General features: G+C 43.0%; 1 protein-coding gene across 4 annotated transcripts in view; it reads right to left on the bottom strand.

The window, feature by feature from the left end:
- Positions 1-4,546: 4,546 nt before the first annotated feature.
- The window catches only part of LOC130872810 (cytochrome b5 reductase 4), a 63,395-nt gene continuing 41,856 nt past the window's right edge, over positions 4,547-26,085 (bottom strand). For 2 of the 4 annotated variants that reach the window (XM_057767077.1, XM_057767078.1), the window contains 6 exons: positions 19,411-19,551; positions 18,035-18,187; positions 16,070-16,220; positions 15,699-15,785; positions 10,440-10,604; positions 4,547-6,759 (listed from right to left, as the gene is read on the bottom strand). In XM_057767077.1, coding sequence (XP_057623060.1) covers positions 6,705-6,759; positions 10,440-10,604; positions 15,699-15,785; positions 16,070-16,220; positions 18,035-18,187; positions 19,411-19,551 — 752 coding nt within the window. In that variant the 3' untranslated portion in view covers positions 4,547-6,704. Of the gene's footprint in view, positions 6,760-10,088; positions 10,172-10,439; positions 10,605-15,698; positions 15,786-16,069; positions 16,221-18,034; positions 18,188-19,410; positions 19,552-26,085 lie in introns of all 4 variants that reach the window. The other 2 variants (XR_009056991.1, XM_057767079.1) reach the window with 2 other exon arrangements.

Here is a 26,085-nt window from a genome sequence, read left to right as displayed (position 1 = left end):
AGTTTGAAGGCAACAAGCAACGGGGCGACAGTGTAAGGGTGTGAAACACACCACACCTGTGTGCATGCATGCCCACTCTTTTTGCACCTGTGTGTATCTTTGTGGTCTAATTTGCAGACGTTCTTGTTTTTAGTCTTCTCGCCAGTCCCTGGGGGGCAGGAACATCTGTAGCGTGTGCTTCTATTTCACTCTGAACAACCATTTTTGCAAAGGTTCTCATGTATTCAGCTGGAAAGTTCGAGTATGGGCTCATAATGCCATCTTTGGGAGCTAAACACCGAAGGATGAGTAACTGCAGTTTTCCAAAGCAGGTTGTGATTAAAAGGGCAGAACATGCCATCTGCCATCCAAGAGAGGACTGGCTTTTGGTGCTGCCTCCTCTAAGTGTAGCTGTTTAAAGTGCATCTCTCTGCTAACCTGTCACACTCCCCAGATGGCTTCTCTTTTGTATGGTCAAACTAACAGGGAGAAGGAACATTGTAGTAGGAAGCTGCTTGTTTGTTTTCCTGGCTGGCCAGAGTCCTGAAATAATCGCACAGAAACTGTATTAACTAAATCACTGCTTGGCCAATTACTTAAGCATATTGCTAGCTAGCTCTTACATCTAGAATTAACCCATTTCCAGTATTTTATATTTTACCATGAGGTTCGTGGCCTACCGGCAAGGTTCCAACATGTCTGTTTCTGGTGGTGGCTCCATGGCTTCTCCTTGACTCTGACTCCTTTCTCCCAGCATTCAGTTTAGTTTTCCCCCCTAGCCAAGTTCTGCCCTGCTATAGGTCCAAAGCAGTTTATTCATTAATGGTAATCACAGCACACAGAGGGGAATCCCACATCAGAACACTTTATTTCTTCTGGTGACCAAGTCAGAGTTGGGACAGTGGAATATGAATCAAATCCAGTCCTCTGCTGTGCTTATTTCAATTGTGTGGGCATTGGTTAGGGCCGAGTCTCATGGAGACAGAATGCACATGAGAGAAGTCAATAATCTGCTCAGGAAACAGGGGTGAGGGTGTGTGACTCACCTTGGCAGGTGCCTAGTACTGACCCATTGACCCATCCTAGTGACTTTGAGGAGGGCCAGGAGCAGTGCTTAGAGACCAGAAGACATGTAGTCAAGACAATAATGCCTTACAGAGCCAATGGGCAGTTAGTTACACAGGTGATGTACAAGCTACATCACCTAAGTAACTTAGCAGAGCTGGCCTCAATAACCAGGGAGAAGTCTTTCTTCACACTGCTTTTGGATAAATCCTACACAGTATTTTAAGTTTACTTATTCTTGGAAAAGGAACAACTGGCCCAGACTGGCACTTAGAAACAGACGCAGTACATGAACCGCTGTCGCCTCTGCTCTTTGTTGAAAACTCCGTTTCCTGAATTTACTTGGTATATTAGAGGTTCTTTAGAGAAACAGATCACACACACACACACACACACACACGAGAAACACCTTACTAAGTCAGTTTACATTAAAGTAACAACAGCTGAGTTATACCTGAGAGGCCAACAACCCTGGAGCGGCTTGTTCCTTGAAGTTGGAGTTGTCCCACAGCAGCAGGAGGCCAGCCTGGCAGTTTCTCAGTCCCACAAGACTGGGTGCATCTGCACTCTCCGTCTGGCACCAAAAACCTGGGGGGGGGGGGGAGTCCCTGGAGAGTCACTAATCCTGAGTCTGGACATGCGGGCTCTGACATCAGCAAAGGGCTCACTGCAGCAACAGGCCAAATCAACTCAGGATGGAGAGGAGGGCCAAGCTGGACTGCCAAAAGGTACGGCCCATACTTGGGTGGGTCTTGGGCATCAATCAGTTAAGGCAATCAGTTCTGGGGCGGGGCCAACTCAGGTGATCCTAATTTGCATTGAGTTGCCACTGAAACCAACTGTAACACTTTGGTTTTATTTAGTTTTATTAGCGTGCGCGTGTGTGTACCCTCACAAGCATGCAGGTGCATACATGGAGCTCAGAGGACAGCTTGCAGGACTTGGTTCTCCACTTCCAGCATGTGGGTCATGAACTCAGGTTTGGTGACAAGTGCCATTTCCCACTGAGCTATCTCCGTAGCCTGACACTGGCTCTTGGAGGCAACCACTTCCTCACCTAAGGATTGTTAACTCCCAAAACAAGTGTCTCCGAACCAAGGGGAGATAATCAGAGCAAAAGGACATCTGTAGTATAGCGCTCCCCAACAGAGGCGCTGTAGGGCAGGAGCAGAGTGTCCTGGCTTCCAGGGCTCATGCCTTCAGCTTTTCCACAGTCAGAGGCCTGGAAGAAAATGTTCAAAACCAATCTGTGCTAAGTGGAGCATGCTGGTACACAGCTGCTTCAACCAATAAGGTGCTTGGAGTGCCAGCGTGAGGGTCTGTGTTCAGATGGCCAGCACTCATGTGAAATCTGGGCTTGGGGCATGTCTGTACCTCCGTGTTGGGAAAGCAAGGCAGGTGTGCCTGCGGCCTTGCTGTCCGGTCAGTGAAACTAAAGGCTCCCAGGGTCACACATAGACTTGGGCTCAACAAAAACAAAACTACGGTGGTGAGTGATGCAGGAAGACACCCAAAAACGCTTCTGGTCACTAGATACGCTTCTGTCAGACATGCCAACCCTCATATATACAACACGGGACTCCACCCCAATTGAAAATGTAAAGGAATTCTAACCAAGAAACAAAGATATTTTTGCATTTTAGATAATCACTCTCGCATTCTGGTTAGAGGCCTGCCCCAAGAGAAAATGACTTGACCATAAACTGAAGCTAAAAGATGAGGAAACTGGATGGGTTGAGATTTCATTCTTTTACAAACTACCAGCAATGAACCACACAGTCTGGTTCATCTGCCAAAGAGATCTGTGATATCAACAGTCTGGGCACCAAGTTGGTTTGGGACATGTTTTTCTAGGCTTGAGAGGGCAAACCACAGAGAAGACAGCAGTTGGCCTGTATAAGTATAAGGAACTTGAGTATGCATGCAAGAGCCTGTAGTGATAGCTACACAAAACCTAAGCAACTTATCAGAGACAAACATGCTTCTTTATAAACCAATGGACAGTTCAGATCCAAAAGACTCCAATACCTTAAGGCATGCAACCTTTGGTTATGCTCTGTTACGTGGGGAAACAGATTACAGACCTTCAAAGTAGAGAGGCCACCTTGTGCATCTGGGTAGGTCTGTCCTAAATACAAGAGCTCTTTCAAAGCTAAGGGTCTTCTCTGGCTGGGGAAAGAAAGCTATGGCAGGAAGAACTTAGAGTTTCAGTGTCTGGGCAGGACACAGGCAGTGCTGGAAGCAGGCCATGTGGAAAGCAGGAGGAATATATGCAGCTTCTAGAAGCAAACTGGCCATGAAGGAAATGAGGGCGGTCCTACTGCTGCTGCAAGGAGCCCTGCAGACGGGGCACAGATGTTCTGGCCACGTGTTAGTACTTGGAGGAGCTTGGGAGAACAAATGTCCTTGGAGCCTCTGGGGAAGAGCCCACCCTGGCTCACAATCCTTACTGGGCTTCTGCAGAGGACCCAGGTGAGTCACCCTGAATCAGGAAATGACACAAGCATGCAGTTTAAAGCCATTAAGCTTGTGGTGTTCTTTTCTGGTAGCAGCAGTAAATTAAAACAAAAATGTGTTTAAAAAAAAAAAAAAACCCAAGCATTCCAACGACATTCTTCACAGAAATAGACAACACAATCCTAAGTCCATAAGGTACCCAATGCACTGGTTACTTTTCTGTTGCTGTGATAACACCATGCCCAGAAGCAGTTGATGGAGGGAAGGTTTACTTTGGCTTATGGTTGCAGAGGGCTGGAGTTCATCATGGCGGGAGGCATGATGGCTGCAGTAGGAAGCGGGGAGTTCAACCTCAACCACAAGTACAAAACAGAGAATGAGCTGGAAATGGAGTGAGGCTATATACTCTCGAAGTCACCACCACCAGTGACACACTTCCTCCATCAAGGCCACACCCCCAATCCTCCCCAAATAGTGCCACCAACTGGGAACCAAGTGTTCAAATACCAGAGGTTCTAGGAGACATTTCTCATCCAAACCATCACACCCAAATAGCCAAGAGCACCTCAATACCTGACTTAACACTGCAGTGCAGCACTAGAGTAACACACCCAGCATGCTAATAGCACAAAAAAGGACACGTATGTAGCTGGGTCCTAATGTCTTCCTGGGGGGAGGGTGTGAGGAGGCATGGCATGAGCGACACAGATGACAAGAGTCTGGTGAAAGGAATACAGCAGACTCATTTACTTAGCAACAGGGGAAACCTTATATACCCTCCCAGCGCCCAGGCATTCTGATCCATTGATGTCACATGGTTGCCCCTCACTGGCAAGGCATGAGGACCTCTGACAGTACCAGGCAGACTCCACGTTGGCTCACTCTGCCTGGTAGGCTTTAAATTTCCTACACACCAAGTCCCAGAAATAAACCCATGCTGCTACACACATCTGATTTACAACAGAGACACCAGAAACACACCCAAGAAAAAGGCAGCAATTCTGGGGACACTAGACAGCTGCCGTAGAAAAACACACAACATCAATTCTAAATAGACCAAAGGCTTTAGTTTAATACTGAAAACACCAGAGGAAAACACTGACAGCACAGGCAAGGGCTTCCTGAACAGGACTCCAATAGTTCAGAAAATGATAGCAAGAGTTGCCAAATGGAAGGAAAAGATTCTGCACAGCAACCAAAACCATCAGTGGTGACAGTCAGGCAACCTACAAAATGGGAGAGAAACATTTCTGCCAGCTACTTCATTGACAGGGGATAACATCTAGAATAGACAAAGAATTTTTTTTTAAAAAAAAAGCACCTGAAAAATAAATTATCCACTCAACAAATGGGCAAAAACCACACTTTTTTTTTTTTTAAACTAATGTGCAAACCAATGTGTGAGTAGAAATCTGCAGGGCTTCTGGCTTTTCTTTTGCTCTAAAGCACAAAAAAAGGAGGAACAAAGAAGAGATCCAGCAGAGGAGAATCGCTTTCTTGTAGTAACTGGAACAGGAGTGGAGGACAAAAAAGGTTAGAAAAGATGAAACATCAAGACACTCATGAAAGAAAGTTAACTGACAAAATACCAACAAATTACTGAAAAAAAGAGAAGATGGCACACATCTCCTTCCAGGGGAAAGAGATGAGGGGTAACAAGGATCTGAAGTCCCTGTGAGCAGCACGGCTGCAGTTGAGCTGCTGGACTCTAGCCTCGGGAGAGGAAGACACAGGGATAGGAATGGGTGTTCAAGAGGCATTTGCCAGCAGAGATTACACATGCAGCGTGCTGGTCGGTCCTTTGGGAAGTGCTAATGAGCTGGGCACTCATTCAGAGATGGTAGCGACTTACAAAACCATTCATGGAAAACCAGGGACTCCTCCCAGCTCTGTCTGTATAAACACTGCTGCTGCGTGGATTAGGAGAGCAGCAGCCATCTATGCATCCAGCGCGTCCTTCTGAAAAGCTCTTGATCCTCTGCTCAGTCTCAGGCTTGGAAGGGTTTGAAGACTGCCCATACCAGAGTTAACAGGGCTCCCTGCTCATCTGCCAGCTGCTGGTCTGGGGAAGCAGTCAACCTGGAGAGAACCTCCGAGGACAGAATGTTCCTCCTCTTCCCAGCCGGTGTGGATGGGTGGCAGAAGGATGAAAGATTGTCCCAGGCCATGGGCTGGATGCCACTCTTCAACCTTTGCTGACACCTTTGGTCTGGGTTTAGAAACAGTTGCTAGGGTTCTGGCAAGCTCTTTAAACACCTAGTCCCAGGCTGCAAGTGTGAAGCACTTCCAATATTTTTTATTGGTATCTTAAAACTTTTTTAAAAATTGTATTTATTTATTATTTGTGTGTGCATGGCAGGGAGTGCACTGCCATTCTGAGAACGTGGAGATTATCTTGCAGGAGTTAGTTTTCTTCTACCATCTGGGGCTTGGAAATTGAACTCTACTGGTGTCTTTAAAATCTCCTTTAAACTTGGACATGGGAGCACACACCTGTAATCCCAGCACCAGGAGGCAGAAGCAGGAAGATCACTGCAAGTTTCAGGCCATGCTGGGCTACATAGCAAATTTTAGCCCAATCAAAGCTACTAAGTGAGACTCTGAAAAAATAAACAACTAAGTAAATAAAATTCCCTTTAAGACAGCCACTCTATTTCAATCATATGTCTAACACAGAGAATAAAAGTATGGCAGTATAATTTTATTCTACTCTGTATCAATGCCATGGATACCCACAGAACTAGATCACCAATAGTTACAGCATTACATGTTTTAAGATTAATAATGACATACACCATCAATTCCTGAGTAAACAGTACAGTGTAAAATTTAATCTATATTGCTCAGAAGACATCTTGCAGCATAGAAAGTGATCAAAATGATTACTTACTTTATCATGTCATAAAATACAAGTGTTTATTGCAGAACAGTGATACAATTTCAGTGGTAAGGAAAACTTGCAGGTCATAACAAAGGCTCTTCTTTGTATGTGTCTGCTGCCATGATTGACGTCCCGGGTCAGGCATCAGTAGTAAAGGAAGTCACAGTACAAAATTAAACCAAGTTACCTATACTGAAGACACACGACTTCATTCCGGAAATGGAAGCCTGGTTAACCTTTCGTACATACAAAAATTCTTTTAAAAAATCCTAGGTGATCACAAATATAAACTAGTTGAATAAAAGACAATGGCAGCATTTTATTAAGCTGTGAATCCGTGGATCTCATCATTGGAAAAGTTAAGATCATGCAGCAACCTGAGGAACAGAAAGAGTATTGGGAAAAGTGCTTACAAAGAAAGCATGAGATCAAAGCTTGCTAACATACCTTCTCATCTTCTCAAGTCGTCTTTGTTTCTTAAAAACACAATGATCGCATCAGAAACTTAACAATTCCTAAACAGCACTAGGTAGTTAATGAGTGTTCAAATTTTCACATTTAAATTTTCAATGACTTGAGTCAAGATCCACTTATAATTCACTCATTGTAAATGGTGAACAAGGCTTTGGATACATTTGATCTCCAAGGTCCTTCTTTCCCTTCTGCTCCCACCTCAGTCCACGAGCTGAAAACCACACATTTTCACTGCGGACTCCCCAATACTCTGCTGCACCCCATGACACTCTTAAATATCCTGGCCCTGGGTCCTCTTATTCCTCACACCTGACAAGTGGATGGAGTCTAGGACTTCCTCACAGACAGGTTTACTTCTCTTCGGCTACTCATTCAGAGTGTTGTTACTCTAAGAGGCACATAACACATGGCTACCTCTCTTATTAGATGCTAACAACCACTGGGCACCTAGGAATTGCTCAGATTGGTGAGATTCTACTTCCACCATTCTTTCCTCACTGATCAACTGAAGGACTCTATGAAGAAAACCTGCTGGGGCTATGTGGCTGCCCAGAAGCATGCACACACACTGTCACAGAGAAAAAGGCAGAATAAAGGAACCCAGTGCATACAGAAAAGGCAGAATAAAGGAACCCAGTGCATACAGAAAAGGCAGAATAAAGGAATGCAGTACATACAGAAAAGGTAGAATAAAGGAATGCAGTGCATACAGAAAAGGCAGAATAAAGGAACCCAGTGCATACAGAAAAGGCAGAATAAAGGAACCCAGTGCATACAGAAAAGGCAGAATAAAGGAACCCAGTGCATACAGAAAAGGCAGAATAAAGGAATGCAGTGCATACAGAAAAGGCAGAATAAAGCTTTGCTTTCCTCCCTTTCCTCATCAGTTTTCAAAGTAAGGAGCAGGAAAACATACTGCTGAAATACCCTTCAGTTTGGGAAATCATACAAATAGAGATTGAGACCATAGAAGTGGCTGCTTAAAATGCTGCCGAAAATAATCATTATTTATTCAGCACTTCTGTTCAGAGCAGGAATACCCATAGGAAGGCCATGTGGCACAGGGTTAGGGCACAGAGGTCAAGCTGTTGGCTCTGGGAGCCCACTCTACTTTCTAGACTGTACTGTCACCCCCAGGCAAGGGCTTCTCTGTGACCAGTCTACTCTTTCAATGCCTTTAACATGCCTTCTCTACTTTCTGACTGCAGGTTTTTTCAGGTGCTATGAATGACAATGATAAGCAGACATTCTAACATTCTATGACCCTTCTGGCTTTTTGTTTTCTTCTGTCTTTTGAAATAGGGTCTACTTAAATAGCTCAGTCTGTCCTGGCCTCCAGAACACTGGGATTACAGGTGTGTACACCATGCCAGTTCTGACTGCTGTTAGCCATCATTTGTAATACAGGTCCTATATGACCACGATTATGGTCTTCTCAAAACACACACCCCTTGGTGACAGGACCTGGCTCTATTCATGATTCTCCAAGTTGTACTTCAGTCACATACGTCTCATCTCCGGACAGTGTGAGCCTCTGAAGTTGAATCTACTTATCCATGTCTTCAGTGCAAGGTAGTGAGTGTATCAAAGCATCGTTGTGTTTTGTTTTTTTTTTTTAACTGCGGGCTTCTAACCCTTTATTATACAAATTGCCAGGTGCTCATGAGATGTGGAAGGTATGCTTGGGATACAGCTAGTCATCCAGTTAGTATTGAGGGGCCTGGTTCTAGGTCTGCCCATGGGCACCAAAGTCTGCAGGCCCCCACAATCCTCATATAAAACGGCAGCGTATTTGTGTTGTATGTACGGACATCTCCCAAGATACTTTAAATTATCTCTAGATTAGTACAATAAATAAAAAAACGCAAACGCTACATAGCTATGCTGTGCTGCCCAGGGGCTGATGACAGCAGCTGTGCACAGGTTCAGTACCAGCACAATGTTAGAGGATTTCTAATCCACGGCTTGAAGTGGAACTGGAGGTGGAGAATGACTTTTGTGCAGCATGTAGCAGACATGAGATTAACTCTGGAGGCCCGAGGAAAGGATGGCAAAGAAATTTATTTACAGAACAACAAAACCATGATAAAGTAAGAGCCGCTTGCCACTGTTGATATGAAAGCCACATTAGCTCGGCATGAAGGTACATACTTTAATCCCACACCCAGAAAGCAGAGGCAGAGCCAGGCATAGCTCTGAGTTTGAGGTCAGTCAGGGTTACATGCTGAGACCTGGTCTCAAAAAGAAAGACAGACGCATTCCATTAAGATGGCAAGGACAAGAAATCAGGGAAATGAGTCTGAACAGAAAGTCACAAGGGAGATGTCATGAAATGCAAATGCTGATCTGGGGCATGTCACCTTGACAGGCAGCTTGTATAACTTGCTCAGGGTAGGTAATCTCAGGGCACCATGGGGCATGGTTAAGAGACCTGCTGAGCCCTCTAGATAAGCCAGTTCAGCACAGCAGGATTAGTGTTGAGGCAGTTTAGAAAAGAGCTGTAGAGATTACAGTTGCTTTATAGCATTTAGAAACACAGAGCCATGACAACCTACTCTTTAATGCGCACATCGAGGCTCCAGTGTGCACAGGAGTGGCTACGATGTGCAGAAAGGAATGAATGAAAATGAAGACTTGGCCCCAAGCTTGAGAGGCCGATCGTGGGCAAGGGATGTAGGTGTGCAGGATGGGTGTGCAGATGCCTCTGCAGTCAGTCTGACGTGTACATCACCTAAGGATGGGTGTGTAGATCCCTCTGCAGTCAGTCTGAAGTGTCCATCACCTAACGTTATCATTGCAGCCTACACAGTGCTCAGAGACACCCGGGCCAGCACTGTAGTGCAGCGAGGGTGCAGCATTGAGCCCTGTGTCCTACAAAAGCAAATGCTTCTTAAAAATTTGGAGTCAGGGGATTTTATAATAAAATAAGACTCAGATTATCTAGAAAATTTTAGGTTTATACAAAACAAATTTAAGGAGTCAGAAATTAAAATTGAAAAATCCAGCACTGGGGGCATCTAACCAACTACTTTCAAGTGTGACTTTGGAATTAGATCATCTAAAGTGGTTTTCATTGTGTTGTGTAGCTACGGGTCTTGCTTACTTATGCCGTACAATCTAGCACCTTCACTTGGACTTGCTGCCTGGATGGGATCACTCCAATTCTAGACAGTTACAGGGAATAAAGACAGAGCCACACTGAAATGAAAATGGCTTACTCATAATTACTTACATTAAAGTGGTAGAAGGGGAGATAGAGAGCCCAGTGTCCCGAATGAGATTGTGGCACTGATTCATGACAGTTCATACTGACAGCTGTGGGCAGAGGACACTAACTGTTGGCTGAATCTCACTTTTCTAGCTGTATCTGACGCTAAGCATAATCTAGGCCCCAACCCCGCTCCTAGTATGTGGACTGGAAACGCCGCTGTTTTCATAGCTACCGCAGACTTTAAAGTGTATGTCAGCATGGCAGGAAGAACCAAAAGGCTTCCTCAGTGCTCTATGTGGGCTTCCATTTCAGACTTCCGGTGCCTGACTGCTGCTCACCTTACCCCCTCCCAGTGCCCCGACTGCTGCTCACCTCACCCCCTCATCTGTAAATGGTGTGGGTCCACAGATGCAAAGGAAGACTCTGGAGTTTTCTAAACTTCTTTGCAAAAATTCAGAGAGAAGAGCTGGTGATACATGTCCCTGTTTGCCATTCCATTCTGGAGAAGGTGCTGAGAGAACAAATTCAGTATCAAATCTAGGACAAGCAAAGAAAAGAGTTTTCAAAGTCTGTATTTAAAACCTCTATTGTCACAGTTCAGTCAGTAAGGCTCCCTTCCCAAAGAACAGCTTAGTGAGACTGGATAGGCTCTACGTAAACATTTACTAAACGCCTGCATGTGAATGCGGATTCATGAAGCACTGGCCTTGCTGTGGAGATGGGCAATGATCTGTTTTTGGTTTTTGTTTCATTTCTTGAACTTACTAGCAAGAGACTTCCCTGGGACCTCAGAGTCTGTCACACCGCTAGTAATCATCTGTCCACGTGTCACAGAGGAGCGGTTTCCAGGGACAGTCACATGACCGCCCTGGGACAACTGGACTAAAAAGCCTGTTTGACTTCTTGGTCCTGGTGGTCTCATCTCCATCAGGCAGATGTAGCCTGGCTGCCCAGAGCCTAGCTCTAACCCTGTGAGGGGTAGTCATTCACTCGGTTGTGTGAGCCAGAACCTCAGCATCCCCTTGGGAGGCTCCCCTGCCACAGTCTGCATACACCCTATGAGCAGCCCTGGCTCCAGCCTCCCCGCCTGGTCTTCACAGCATGACACTGCCCACTCAGTCTTCCTTCTGTGACGCTCCTAAGAGCCCCACTCTTCTGCTCTTAGCTCACGCTCATGTCCACCAGCAAGTGCTATACCCACTGCTCTTTCACTCTATGTACTTACTGCAGACACGGTGGCCTCTGCCCTTTCTTCATAGCCATTACTTCAGGTGGTAAGCACGTAGCCCCCAAGGGAACTGTCTGTCCGCTATTTCAACGCCCACCATTTTGCTGCCCACCTTTTCACCGCCCGCCATTTCACTGTCCGCTATTCCACCACTATTCCACTGCCCGCCATTCCACCGCCCGCTATTCCACTGTCCACTCTGCCTTCAGACCCGAAACTCCATGAAAGCAGGGATCATTGTATCCCTAGTGGCCAAAATACAGAAGCACTTAAACATTATGAAACCAGACACGTGGAAATTAGAGAGGGCTCAGAGTTTAGGGAGCTAAAAGCTAGAAAACCAGAGTCCTGCCACACCTGCTGTGCCGCCATCTCGACAGACCCAGTTCACTGTGCTTCTTCAGGGACCGCTAAGCATCAGCCTAAGCCCTGGGAAAAAAGCTTTTTGGATGAGAGGAGTAAAAAACCGAATGTGAGAATAGACTGTGGCTGACACTGATGCCTTAATGTCGCTGTCACAGCTGGGTTAGACTCCCAAGAACTGACAGGCCAGGCACAGCAACAGCAGACCAAATAAGAGCACCAGGCAGAGATCAGGGAAGCAGCCTAGCCCTGCACACAGGCCTTGCCTCAAAGGCTTCCCAGGGCATTCACTGAATGCGGTGAGGAAACTTCCCCATCAATCACAATCTCAATAAACCCCAGATCAGGCTTCAGTTCTTAGCATCAAGGTTTCCACATAGGTCTACACAGCAATTCTAACCCACACTACATAGAACTGCCTACCCAAACACAACGGTAAGCACACCCACTTGAAACCCCAATTCAAAAGGTTCAAACATCATAAACATTCTGAGTGCCAACACGACACTATCATGTTCTATCAGATTCTGGAGCACCTCGGATTTCAGATTAGACATCCAGTCAGTGAAGTCTATGCAAGCACTGGGAAACTCTCAAGTTCTAAAACTGGAGGACTTCTGGTTCTATATGGATTTGGGAAACTGAATTGGCCTCTTGTTTCACTAAAACACTGTTACTATCTTTTATCCAAACGCCTTTTTGCCATAGTGAATTAAAAGCCAAAGATGGCTGGATTTCCAATGATTTTTTTCACTACAATTGCTAGGATATAAATTCAGAGTAAAGAGGCTCTAATCTGCAATGGATACCCAGTAATTTACTAGTATCCTTTTTAAAGAAGGCTAACCAGTGGCATCGTCTCTACAAGCACCTACTTGGACCATGGTGAGGTATGAGCTCCTTCCGTACTTACTCCCAGACTTTTCCTGCCTACAGTCTGGTACCCAATGAACACAATGAAAGGAAGGCAGCACAGATCATGGAAGGTCACTGTAAGGGGCTGCTGTCCTGGATGAGAAGAGAGCTTCACCCAGAGTGGGAGCAAGTCCACACCTCTTTCTCACAGGAACAGGATCACTGGGCTGCGTGGGCTGGGGCCATCTGCAGACAGCACAGAAATTCACAATGATGCCTGCTCTTCCCTCGGGCATAGAAGCAACCTGCCCACTGTGAGCTGCCAGGCAGTCTTTTCTTTCTTGCTCGATTCCAGTGGAAAACTAAAGGAACCAATGCCATCAAGAGATGCTGCTGGGTCACTCTGTGCTGAGGATTCTGTCAGGAGGTTCCGGGCCTGAGGACACTTTCACCCGTGACTCGTCAGTACTTTCATCCTAAGTAATCAGGGGAGTACAGAGAACTCACCATGACAAACAGCAGAGGCTGCTTAAATAAATTAGGGCATGTTCACATGACAGAGCACAATGCTGCTATTATTAAAAATCATGGTATAATACAGGGTTTTCCCGGTCTACACTTCTAGAATTTTGAGCTGTTGCTGGCCTTTAATAACTACATGTCAATAGCCCCTCTTTCTCCAGTTGTTGTAGCGAGCTGCGTGAAGCCACACCTGATGGCTATGTGTAGAGAGCTGCGTGGAGTCGCACCTGATGGTGCTGGCTCCCGCCCTCCGTAATCCCGAAAGCGAGTGCTCTCTGTGATAATCAACTCCTATGGCTAAAGCCTGACTTATGCTATTATCACGCAATGACTGTCAGCTGCTTGCATATGCGTGGACCTATGGGCAGTGCCCACCTGGCAATCTGAGGTTGGCAGCCCAGGCCTACTTAAGGGCTGGGAGAGGTTTGCCCGGGAGAGAGAGAGAGAAATTTTACAATTGTCAAAAGGTCCTGAATAAAACTGCAGTGAGAAGAGCTCCGGTGGTCGCGTCATCCTTGCTGGACGAGGGGGGCCGCGACAAGTTGTAACCATCAAAAAGAAAAAAAGTCTTTAAGAACTAGAGAGATGGTTCAGCAGTTAAGAACACTTTTTGCTCTTGCAAAGAACCTTTTTTTCCTCAGAACCTACATGGCAGTTCACAACCATTGTACTCCAATTCTAGGGATTCTAATGCCTTTGTCTGGCCTCTTTTGGCACTAGTCCTGCATGTAGTATACTTACATATATGCAAGAAAACACTATACACATAAAATAAAAATAAATAAAATCTTAAAGACAATAACACCGGACCCTGTCTCCAAATGGAAGCATCCCCGAGGATGACTGAGGAAGGGGGGCTCAGTGTGACAGAACATACGTTGTAATCAGATAAACGAGGTAAGGCTCACTCTGCTGCCGAGCGCAGTTATAGGCAGGACTAAAAACCAGTCCTCCACACTGTAGCCTAAGCAACCCACACGCCAGTCATGAAGACCAAAACAAGGACACCTCATGTGCACAGGTGCATGCCCCTTTTATGACAGTTTATCAGAATCAACCCTTAGCAACAGACTAAGGGATAATGTCTAGTCATTCAAATAAATCTCTTAAAGTTTGTAAAATTTCTCTTTAAGGAACTTAACAATACTTCTGTCAAAAATCTACTAGAAACATTTACTTTAAACCCTACCCATGTCCATTTAAAATCTTTTAAATGTTTGAGAAAACAGGGGTTCTAGTAAGGCAAACCATTCTCTCCTTGACAGAGGGCCTCTAACCCATCCTAAACACTCCCAAAGCATTGACATGGTCCCCAGACCCCAGCTGTGTAGCGGGGCGAGCAGGACAGGCGCCACTGTTTGAGTCTGAAGATAAAGACACAGGTCTGTGAAGCTAAGCAACTCCTAAAGAAGAGTTCAAGTGATCAGGCTTATTTTAAATTAATTTTTAAAGATTATTAATTTGCATTTTGGGGGTTTGTTTGCTGTTTGTTTTTTGAGACATGGTTTCTCTGTGTGGCTCTGGCTGTCCTGGAAATCACTCTATAGGTCAGGCTGGTCTTGAACTCAGAGATCCACGAGCATCGGCCTTCCAAGTGCTGGGATTAAAGGCATACACTACCACCCTCCTGGCTTAAGATTTATTTATTTTTTATTTTCTATGAATGAGTATTTTGCCTGCATGTGTATACATCCATCAGGTGACTGTCGAAGAGGGCATGATGCCCTGGAACTGGAGTTATGGACGGCTGTGAGACACCATCTGAGTCCTCTGCCACAGCAAAGGGCTCTTTCTCACCGAGCCATCTCTCCTCCCCCGTGGAATAGTAAGGCTTAAAGCTGAGGATATGGGAAGTAGGGTTTGGTCTGCAAGCTTCCCAGTCAATGTTTCCCAGTGTGAAAGCTTGGAATTTGGTGATCTGTGTTTCCTGAATTCATCCTTAGCTGCCTCAGCAGAGTAAACAGGCCTAGGTAGAGGCTTCAGCCAGGTTAAGAACAGTAGTGCTTCAAGGCTAAGCTTGTTCAAGTCACAGCTGTAACTTATGAGCCACTCACTAAAGGAGACAGAGGATTATGGGAAGTAACAGAGAACACAACAAAGAGCCAAAGACCTGCATCCTCGGCCCTAGGGATGGTGGCACCTAAGGGTGTTCAGGCTTTTCAAGGACTGGTAACTTGATTTTTGTGAGACTATATGAACATACATAATCACCTCAGATATTCTTACAACTTAGAAATCCCTGGCGTTCTGAGACTAGATGATTGCATAAATGCCTCAGAAAGTATGGTGTCCTGTCTAGCTCAATGTTCTCAAATTTGAACTGCTTGCAGCTGACCTTGCTTCGCAGTTTTCTTCTTTCTGTAATGACACAAGCTCTTGCCATGCCTTTCTTTCTCCCTGCGTTGGGCTTGACAAGATCTGCTTTCTATTGATAACACCAGCTAAAAGAAAACCAGTGTCAGGGTTACCAACGCCCACTAACTCCGTCAGCTAAAACTGGAAACTGCTGCTGAGATGGTGAGCAACGGCCCCATGTCCAGGCACAGAGACGGCTCACTAAAGGACCCAGGAACTCCACGACAGTCAGCTCTGCTCCAGCTTCCAGCACACTGAACTGTCCCAGGATACAGCAAAACGTAAATCTGAGTTAACAGGTGCAATACCTTTTATCTTTAAATGCCAATTTCTCTAGTTCGCATCTCCAAATTATATCATCCTCTGTTTTATTGAAGAACATCAATTTCACCTTCCTTAAAAGGAAAAAAGGAAAACTCATTAAATGTAAGTCATTATTACATTTAAAATATGCGCAAATGGAAATGTCCAAAGGAACTTGGTGACTGCTTTTAGGTAGCCCAAATTATAAAAACATGAAATGAGACAGAGGAAGTCAGCAATACAGTCAGTAGGAGGAGCAGAGTAACATGGCAAGTGGGGCTCTGAGAGCAGACGAACTACCTACCACGGACATTCATAATGAATGCCTTGCACTAAAGCCTCCTGAGTAACAGTAATCAGAGAGAAGGGAACGTACCTGAGACTGGACATGCAAGTCAAAGCGTAGTTCAGCACATTAACCATCGGTGTGAAGCCTGTTCCAGCTGCCAATAAAAACAGATCTTCTACTTCTTGGAGTTTAGATAGCTTAAAATTGCCCTCGGGACTGCTTACAGAAACAAAATCTCCTAAACAAACAAATGAAATAAATAAAATCAGAAACAAAATAATACAAAAAAGCAGGAAGGGAAACAGAGACAGAACACTGATGAATGATAGGATGGACATTTGACCCATGAATTCCACATCAGTCTCTACAGAGTCTAAGAGGAGTTTCAGAAGCAATCATCAGATATCCAAATATGACGGGATTTTTTTTTTTTTTTAGTTTTTCGAGACAAGGTTTCTCTGTAGCTTTTGGAGCCTGCCCTGGCACTAGCTCTTGTAGACCAGGCTGGCCTCGAACTCACAGAGATCCACCTGCCTCTGCCTCCCGAGTGCTGGGATTAAAGGCGTGCGCCACCACCGCCCGGCCCAATATGTCGGGATTCTATGGCGATAATCAGACTAAGGAGTAAATAATACAAGGTAAGAAGGGAAGAGATATTTGCTATTTACACACTGGTTAGCAACCACAGGGCCCAGCTGGGCAGGAGAGACAGGAAACAAATGTATTCCGGAGCCTGACATTGGCAGTGTCATTTCTCCAGTAAGATGTGAAAAGATCTGTCAGCTGAAACGAGAAGAGCCATCATGAGCGTAATTCCTATGAAAAAGCAAGATCAGAAAGCAACTGTTCTTGGGCAGTTGCCTAGTTTCTGTGGGGGTCGGCTGACAGGACTGTCCACACCTCTCATACAAGAACACCACTACCAGGGTACATTCAGAAATCTCCAACATCACTTGAAAAATAAAAAAACAAAACTGTTTCTTATCTTGAAGTTATTTAAATACTGTATCTTAAAATGTTTGGGTGCTTATAATTTCTTCAGTTTTATACAAGACAGTACTAACAGTCTAAGGAACAATCACACTATAGGATTTCTAAAGTGCCCTTCAGAAGTAACATAAAGACTTCACTGACAGTCCACCCTCTGGCCCCACTGTGAGCTGATGCTGACAGAGAAAGAGGAAGAACATTTTTGCCATTAAGGCAAAAGGAATCAAAAGGAGGTAGGGAAAAATGAGAAAACACAGAGAAAGGGTCAGAAACAAGAAGGAAAGATTTCACATGTTCAGAGACATTATAATCTGTTATCCAGTCTTTCCAGGTTCGTTTCCTGACAGTCTAGTATGTGCCAACTGTCAAGCTAGGTCCTGGAAATAAGAGACTTTCTACCTGTAAATGTCAATCTTACAAACAATCGGTGGGCTCCTCTTAAAACAGAGCATGAGCAACTGTTCTTAAGTGATTCCGAGAAGGAGGGCTTCATAATGGAAGTGCTCATCTCTCAAGTCTTTGCAAAGGAAGGGCTGATGGATATTCTAGATGAGGGTCCTATGGGAACCTAAGAATGAGGATACCAAACACAAAAGCTAGAGCCTAGCAGCCCTTGTAAGCCCTGCAGGGAGTTGAGCAGTACAGGTAAAGAAGACCTGCTAGAGGCTTCAAAGCTGGGGAGGAAAGTGAGTCTATTCTCAGAGGAACTGGAGAAGCTGCTGGGATATGCACCGAGAGAAAGACACCAGTTAGAGCCGTGTGAGAGATCAGGTAGGGGACAAAATGGAAAGGATGGAGGCTTGCTTTCAGAGCACAGGGTTGGGAGGAAAGATGACAGCAAAGCTTGTGGCTGACTGGATTGGGGGAATGAGCAAGTCTCCAGAGCAGGGCAGAGATGAACAGAGAGGCTGCAAATGATAAAGATGGAGGACATGGAGTACCAGACAAAGAGAAGACAAGCTGAGTTTAAGGAGCATAACAGACTCCCACATGGAGATAACAGAGGATCACTCACTGATTCAATCTACAGTACAAACAAGGCTACAAATCAACATTACTAACCAATCTGAAGACGATCAAGCTCTGGTGTGAAGAGTCCATCAGGATAGATTTTGATCAGAAAGTAGATGTATTTATTTGGGGGAGGAACTGGTTCTCTAAAGCCTGAGAGTAAGGAGGCAGACACGGGTGTGTATGGCTTTACTATTTCTGCACCTGGAAAAAAAATCAAAACAAAGAAAAGTGTAATACCTAAAAGGCTGTTAATGAAGATAAAACATAAAAATTTTTGATGCTATCATTGTATGTTTAAAACTAATGTATATACACCTTTAATGAGATGCTCCACATCCATGTTTTAATTCAAGGATATAATCTTAATAAACCAATGCTTAACCATTATACACACTTTTTGTAAAATTTTTGTAAAACTAAGTATGGTCTATAATAATGAATCCAGACAAGATATAACTTGTGAAGCAGGCCACAATAAAACGGCATCAAAGTTTTCCATGGAGATATAATAATAAAGACAGACCAATTCCAATATAAACCACACACTTAGCAACAGTTAGTGGTCGACAATGAGAGCACTAGAGAAAGAAAAGGAGGCATTTCACTTCTAATTTTATATATTTTGGATTGTTTTAATCTTCTAAAATTATTATTTTGACGCTGAATGAAAGGAATGATAATCTAATTATGTCATGGAAAGTTTTATTTGTAAAAGTAAAATGATTTGATCAAGTGCTAAAGAAAAGAGTCATGAAACATTTGAAAGACCACAATTTCATGCATGGCTCTCATTATTTCCTATGTAACTAAAAGCTCACTGGCTGAGAGCCATGCTAAGGGAGACAGCAGCTCCTGGCGGCAGTCTGTACTAGTGATGATGAAGAGCCTCATGGCACCATCATGGAAGAACACCTACACCAAGTCCCAGCAAGGAGTCTATAAGACAAACACAGACTGAAGTAAGGAGCCTGCAGCTTCAAGAGGCCAAGAAATGTTGGCTATGAGTAAGAACTGGAGTAACTGAAATAAGTAAATGAAGAGATTTAGGATGAAATAAGGGAAAATAATCCACACAGCAAGGAGCACAGTTTTGAACACCTTGACTGGTAGCATACATAAGGAAACTATGTGCAGTTATTCACTTGTTTTGAGTTTTATAGACTCAAATCTCCTGAGTGGTATCTCTCCTGGGAGATACCAAGGACACAAATCTGTTTCTAGTGATACTCCCTGTGGGGACCACTGTGTGCTCACTCCCTGCTCCAGGTCATCAGTAGCAAAGCCACAGTCCTCACACCCCTGCAGCCACAGACCCAGAGGCTTCCTGACATTAAAGGCAGGTGTCCAAAAGGGCCAGTAACTTAGACGACTGTACAAAATAACATGTCCCCCACTCCACCCCACCGTGGCTCTAATCCCCTTACCTGTAACACTGAGCTTGAGGTAAACATGGTGCCCAACTGGCACCTGAAGGTGAGTACTTGAAGGCAGCATCAGACAGAAAAGCCTTGTATCATGAGTAACATCTTCCTTGGAAATCAGCTGGCACCTTCTGTAGGACAAGCCTAGAAGGCAACACGAGCAGGTCACTAGTGGAACCCACACTCCACTCTGCTCTTCCAGAACTCCAGTCTCATTGCCGTGCACACAGCTCTAAAGCTCAGTAACTTTACAAGCCTATTTTATTCTAAGATATCTTGTAAAACATGTAAATACATCTATAATTTGAAAAATGGAGAATTAATAAGTCTAATAAAATGAGTGTTATCTCTTCATACCTGTAACAGCACATTAAAAACATGTCTCAAGAAATTAAAACCTAATTTCTTCTTATACATATTTTGTAAGCAACTCCATATTTTAGGCTTTATATTTACAATGATATTGATTGTACATATAAAAATATTTGATAAAGATGGTTACATTCTCAAGTTTTTTTTCTTTCCCAATGAAAAGGTTTTAAAAGTTGAGTACTTGGAATTTAACAGTATTATCAATGTCAAGTAGGCTAACACCACACTCTGATGAAAGAAAACTATGTTATTTTCTTAAGTGCCTTTCGGTCATTTGAGTTTCTTCTGTTGAGAATTCTCTGTTTAGTTCTGTACCCCATTTTTAAATTGGATTATTTAGAATTTTGATGTCTAATTCCTTGAGTTCTTTTTTTTAATGTTTCTTTCGGCTTTATTATTTTTTATGTGTCTGAAAATAAAATTGGAGAGACATTTCAGCTAGAGAAAAGCAATATTGTTTAATAAAGCATTTTATGTGACATGAGTACTTATATGACTTTCTTTATATTTTATAAAGAATAGATAGGAGGATGTTTGTGAAAAGACTAATAATTATGATCAAATGATGGCAAGGAAGGGACTATCACAATGTGCATGTGCTCAGAGTCTCTGTCTGTACAGGAGCACGTTTCCTAAAACGAAGCAAAAACATTCCTGAAATCCAGAAGACACACTTTCATAAACTAGAAAGGAACAAACCATTTTATTATTTTTAAACAATCTTCTTTTATTTTACATACTAATCCCAGTTATCTCTCCCTCCCTGTTTTCTTCTCCCCTTCCCCTCCCATTCAGTCCTCAGAGAGGGTGAGGCCTTCCATGGAAAATCACCAAAGTCTGTCACATCACTTGACACAGGAATATTTTATGGTCATCTTGTACACAGGAATTTGCTGCATTCAACTGATATTTCTAGTTCTTTTTTTGATTTGGTAGATGAGGGCTTTTCTATTTTTATGACTCTCAGTAAGACAGAAACTTCTAGTTCTGTGGTTGTATAAAAGAAATCCATAAATGAACAATTGAGTGGAATAGACAATTACAAAAGTAGTTCAATTGACTTAAGAGCACACACACACACATATTTTTAACATCAGAAGCAAAGTGCAAAAAACACACACACACACACATACTCACACACACAAATACACTCACAGATACAAATACACACGCAAACTCACACACACACAAACACACTCAGACACACACAAACACACACAAATTCACATAGACACAAACACACACAAACTCACACACACTCACAGACACATAAACACAGACACAAACACACACACACACACACTCTCTCTCTCTCTCTCACACACACACACACGTATTAGTATTGGACTTCATCCTCTGCTTTCACTAATATTTCATGTCACAGTCATTTTCAATGAATAAGATTGATTCTCAATATAGATTTTCTTTGCATTTTGTGCCTTGATTTCCTTATATATTTTGGAGATCAGTCCTTTGATGTGGCGTTGGTGAAGATTTTTTCCCATTAAGTACGCTGCCTTTTTGTCTTATTGACTGTCCTTTGCTTTATAGAAGCTTCTCAGTTTCAGGGGGTCCCATTTATTTATTGTTGCTCTCAGTGTTCGTGATAGTGGGGTTACACTTAGGAAGTGGTCTCCCGTGCCCATGCATTGAAGACTACTTCCTACTTTCTCTTCTATCAGGTTCAGTGTGGTTGGATTTATATTGAGGTCTTTAATCTATTTGGACTTGAGTTTGTACATGGGGATAGATACGGATCTATTTTCATTCTACACGTTGACATCCAGTTATGCCAGCACCATTTGTTGAAGATGCTTTCTTTTTTTCCATTGTATAATTTTAGTTTCTTTGGTAAAAATCAAGTGTTCATAGGTATGTGGATTAATATCCGGGTCTTCAATTCAATTGCATTGGTCAACCTCTCTGTTTTTATGCCAATACCAAGCTGTTTTCATTACTGTAGCTCTGTAATAGAGCTTGATGTCAGGGATGGTGATGCCTCCAGAAGTTCCTTTATTGTACAGGATTTTTTGGCTATCCTGGGTTTTTTGTTTTTCCATATGAAGTTGATTACTGTTCTTTCAAAGTTTGTGAAGAATTGTGTTGGGATTTTGATGGGGATTGCATTGAATCTATAGAATGCTTTTGGTAGGATTGCCTTTTTTTTATGTTAATCCTACCTATCCAAGATATTTTTGTTATTTGTGGTTATTGTGAAAGGTGATGTTTCACCATCATGGAAATGCAAATCAAAACAACTCCAAAATACCATTTTACACCAGTCAAAATGGCTAAGATCAAAACCACCAATAATTGCTTATGCTGGAAAGGATGTGGAGCAAGGAGAACACTCCTCCACTGCTGGTGGGAATGCAAACTTGTACAAGCACTTTGGAAATCGGTATGGCAGTTTCTCAGAAAATTGGGAATCAACCTATCTCAAGATCCATCAATACCACTCTTGGGCATATACTCATAAGATGCTCAATCATACTACAAAGACATTTGTTCAACTATATTCACAGCAGCATTATTTGTAATAGCCAGAACCTGGAAACAACCTAGATGCCCTAAACTGAAGAATGAACAAAGAAAACGTGGCACATTTACACATTAGAGTACTACTCAGCGGTAAAAAAACAATGACATCTTGAATTTTTCATGCAAATGGGTGGAAATAGAAAACACCATCTGAGTGAGGTAACCCAGACCCAAATAGGTGAATATGGTATGTACTCACTCATAAGTGGATACTACCTATAAACAAAGGATATTGAGCCTATAGTCCATGATCCTAGAGAAGCTAAGTAACAAGATAAACCCTAAGAAAAACATATATAGATCCTCCTGGAAAGTCGAAATAGACAAGACTGCCTGACAAAATTGGGAGCATGGGGGTGGAGGGAGTAGGAAGAGTGGAAGACAAGGGGAGAGAACAAGAGGGGAAAGGAGAACTTGAGGGAATGGGATAGTCGAGATGAAGGAAGGACAGAGATGAGACAAGGATTGAGGGAGTCATTATGGGGTTAGCAAAAAACCTGGCTCTAGAGAAATTCCCAGGAATCCACAAGGATGACCCCAGCTAAGACCCTAAGCTATAGAGGAGAGGGGGCCCGAACTGACCTTGCCCTGTAGTTAGACTGATGAATATCTCAAATATCATCATAGAACCTTCATTCAACAACTGATGGAAACAGAGGCAGAGACCCACATCAGAGCACTGGGCTGAGCTTCCAAAGTTCAGTTGAAGAGGGGGAGGAGTGAGAATATGAGCAAAGTGGGTCAAGACCATGATGGCGACACCCACTGAAACAGTTTACCTGAGTTCACCAACTCCAGACAGACAGGGAAGGAGCCAGCATAGGTCCAACTAGTCCCTGTGAATGTGGGTGACAGTTGTATGGCTGGGCAGACTGCGGGGCCACTGGCAGTAGCAGCAGGATTTATCCCTACGGCTTCTACTGGCTTTTTGGGACCCTATTCTCTTTGGATGGATACCTTGTTCAGCCTAGATATAGCAGGGAGGGCCTTGGACCTTCCGCAGAGCAATGTATCTTACCCTCTCTGAGGAGTGGATAAGGGTGGGGGTGGAGGATTGGGGGAGGAAATTTGAGGAGGGAAGTGGGAACGTGGATTAGTATGTATAATGAAAAAAGATAGTTTGTTTTCCTTTATAAAAGGAAATATATATAAAAATATAAAAAACATAATAAAATCACACCCCATTTAAAAAAAAGAAAAATGTATGTTATTCTATGCTTCCATATATGAATTGTACATGCATATGAATCATAAAGCATCCTGCCTAAATGACTAAACAAGAAAGAAACTTTTACTAAATGACAGCTGAAAACTGTAAGATTATGACATATACTGACTTCTGTAAAAGGAAGCAAGAATTTCTGTAAATACTAGAAATACTATACTACACAAAACAATTACCATTTATTAGAAGGATTTATTATAAAAATTCTAAAACATTGTCATTTATAAATTCTATTTTGAGTATAAATATACCCCAAAAGACTGATAATGGTTTATCTCCTCTCTCAGAAAATAGCACTTACAGAAACAGAATCGCTCAGTAATATATTCATTCTAATTACTTTTTTCTCTTTTTCCCTCTGATTCATCTAATAGTATGTAACTTGGTACAGAAAAAATTTACTCCAGATCACAGGAAGTAAAGGGCCTCCAAACTAGCAATCAGTGTTTAAAGGAAAACTAGAATTCATATACAACAGTGGTTCTCAACCTGTGGGTTGTGACCCCTTTATGGTTGAATGATCCTATCACAGGGGTTACCTAAAGCCATTGGAAAACACAGATATTTATAATTCATAACAGTAACAAAATTATAGTTATAAAGTAGCAATGAAAATAATGTTATGGCTGGGATCACCACAACATGAGAAACTGTATTAAAGTGCCGCAGCATTGCAATGGTTAAGAATCACTACCCTACCACTTCTTGGGCCCCATGTTGAGAATACAAGCAAAAACTAAGATGGTATATGGCCAAATAGTAAAATATTATACATCAGTCAAAACTGTCACATGTAATGTGTTCTGTATTGCATCTTGAAAACATACGCCTTCATAATATCCAAGAAGGTTGGGCATTCTTATGCTCCTAAGAGTATCACATATTGAAATAGCTGAGGCCTACAGCCCAATTCTCCCCTTTTCTCTCTTTATCCTCATCTGTCACCAAGTAAGGTTTACACAAGGATGGACAAATGAACTCATCCACGTTCTTCCAACAACAATCCTGGGTATTCCTTGGATAAAACTAGATTTTGGGCCACTGGGCAAGGAATTTTGAGGTTTCAGATCTTGGGAGAATGGTGTTGAAAGAACAGAAGGCAAAGTCCAGGAACATATATCTTATCCTTATACATCCCTCCTAGGTGGGGAAGTTGCAACTAACTGGAAACTAACTGGAGTACCGGGCGGGTGCCTTCCTTTCCTGCCTAGCCCAAAGGCCACAGTGCTTCCATCTAAATATGTACTGCACACAGTACATGTCATCCTGACTTCACTGATGGACTTGCCAATTTCTACACCCGCCAATGGATTTGCTACAGTAAGGAACCCTTTCTTCAGCTTAATCCCCTAGGGAATCCAGGTGACTGACTTACAGACTTCCTATGTTAAGAGCATGGATATGGCGTTCTTACCGTTCAACACTACTGAGATAGTCATTTAACCTACAAACCGCAGGTTTAGTTTCACATGGCCTTCCTCAACATAGGTTCTCCAACTTTAAAAAAAATCAAGACTCTATCTTGCAGCAGTCATGTGGGGTGAGCAGGACGAAGAGTGTGAAGATGGTGAGGGAGAGGGATGCAGAGCAGACGGGGCAAACTACCGTGGGGACAACAGCACTCCTACCTGCCAAGCTTTTGACTTTGTACGAATAGATGGTGGCTTAAGAAAATGAGCAGTTGAAATTAGTATGAGATGGTATAACAAAACTTCTATTCCAAGGATCTAACTTCTTTTAATAAAATACATAAAATGTTGGCATACTTAAGATAACAATGACTACTGAGGATAAGATGATAATTGAAGCAAATATATGCTTCAATACACACACACACACACACACACACACATGCACACTATTTTGCCTAGCATTGAAAAGAACTTGTATTTTTTATTCTGAAAATAAAATAGAATTTCCCAAGAAAGACTGGAAAGTCTCTATTAGAGCAAAAACAGAAGCAACTTTGGACTGAGGGCCTGCACTGCCTCAGCCAAGGCCAGCTTCTTACCTTTGACATACTTTTAAACCACGAGGTCAATCTTATTTTCCCTGCTGGAAACAGAGCCCTATGTAAGTTTAAAATTTACAGGGCTTCTGGTGAAGATGGAAGACGTGAGACAGGACATGAATAGGCCATGGCAAGATGCTTGAGGACCAGAGCAGATGGTTTCGGGTCTTTCCATGCAGTGTAACAAGGTACAGGTGTACAGATTATCCCTCCAACCTTTGTGACTTCATACTATTCGGACCACATTTTCCTACCTAAATATTTTTTCATCTTCTAATTTACAATCTTTAATATAATAACAAGAATTTCTTGAACTAATGTAAGACTTCCAAGTTAGAGACTTTAAAATGCAGTTTATAGAAGATAACTCAAAATATACTAACATGAGTTATTTAAAATATTGGCATATAAGAGTCTAAACAAGTCTATGTCCCAAACATCCATATCCTACACACCCCACACAGCACTCTCCTGTTAGAAATTGTCACCCTTCTGCAGCAGTGGTCAGCCTGGCTATCCCTTGCTCTGT

Source organism: Chionomys nivalis, chromosome 4 (genome assembly GCF_950005125.1).
Source record: "Chionomys nivalis chromosome 4, mChiNiv1.1, whole genome shotgun sequence".
NCBI lineage: Eukaryota > Metazoa > Chordata > Mammalia > Rodentia > Cricetidae > Chionomys > Chionomys nivalis.
This window is presented reverse-complemented; position numbering and strand designations above follow the sequence as displayed.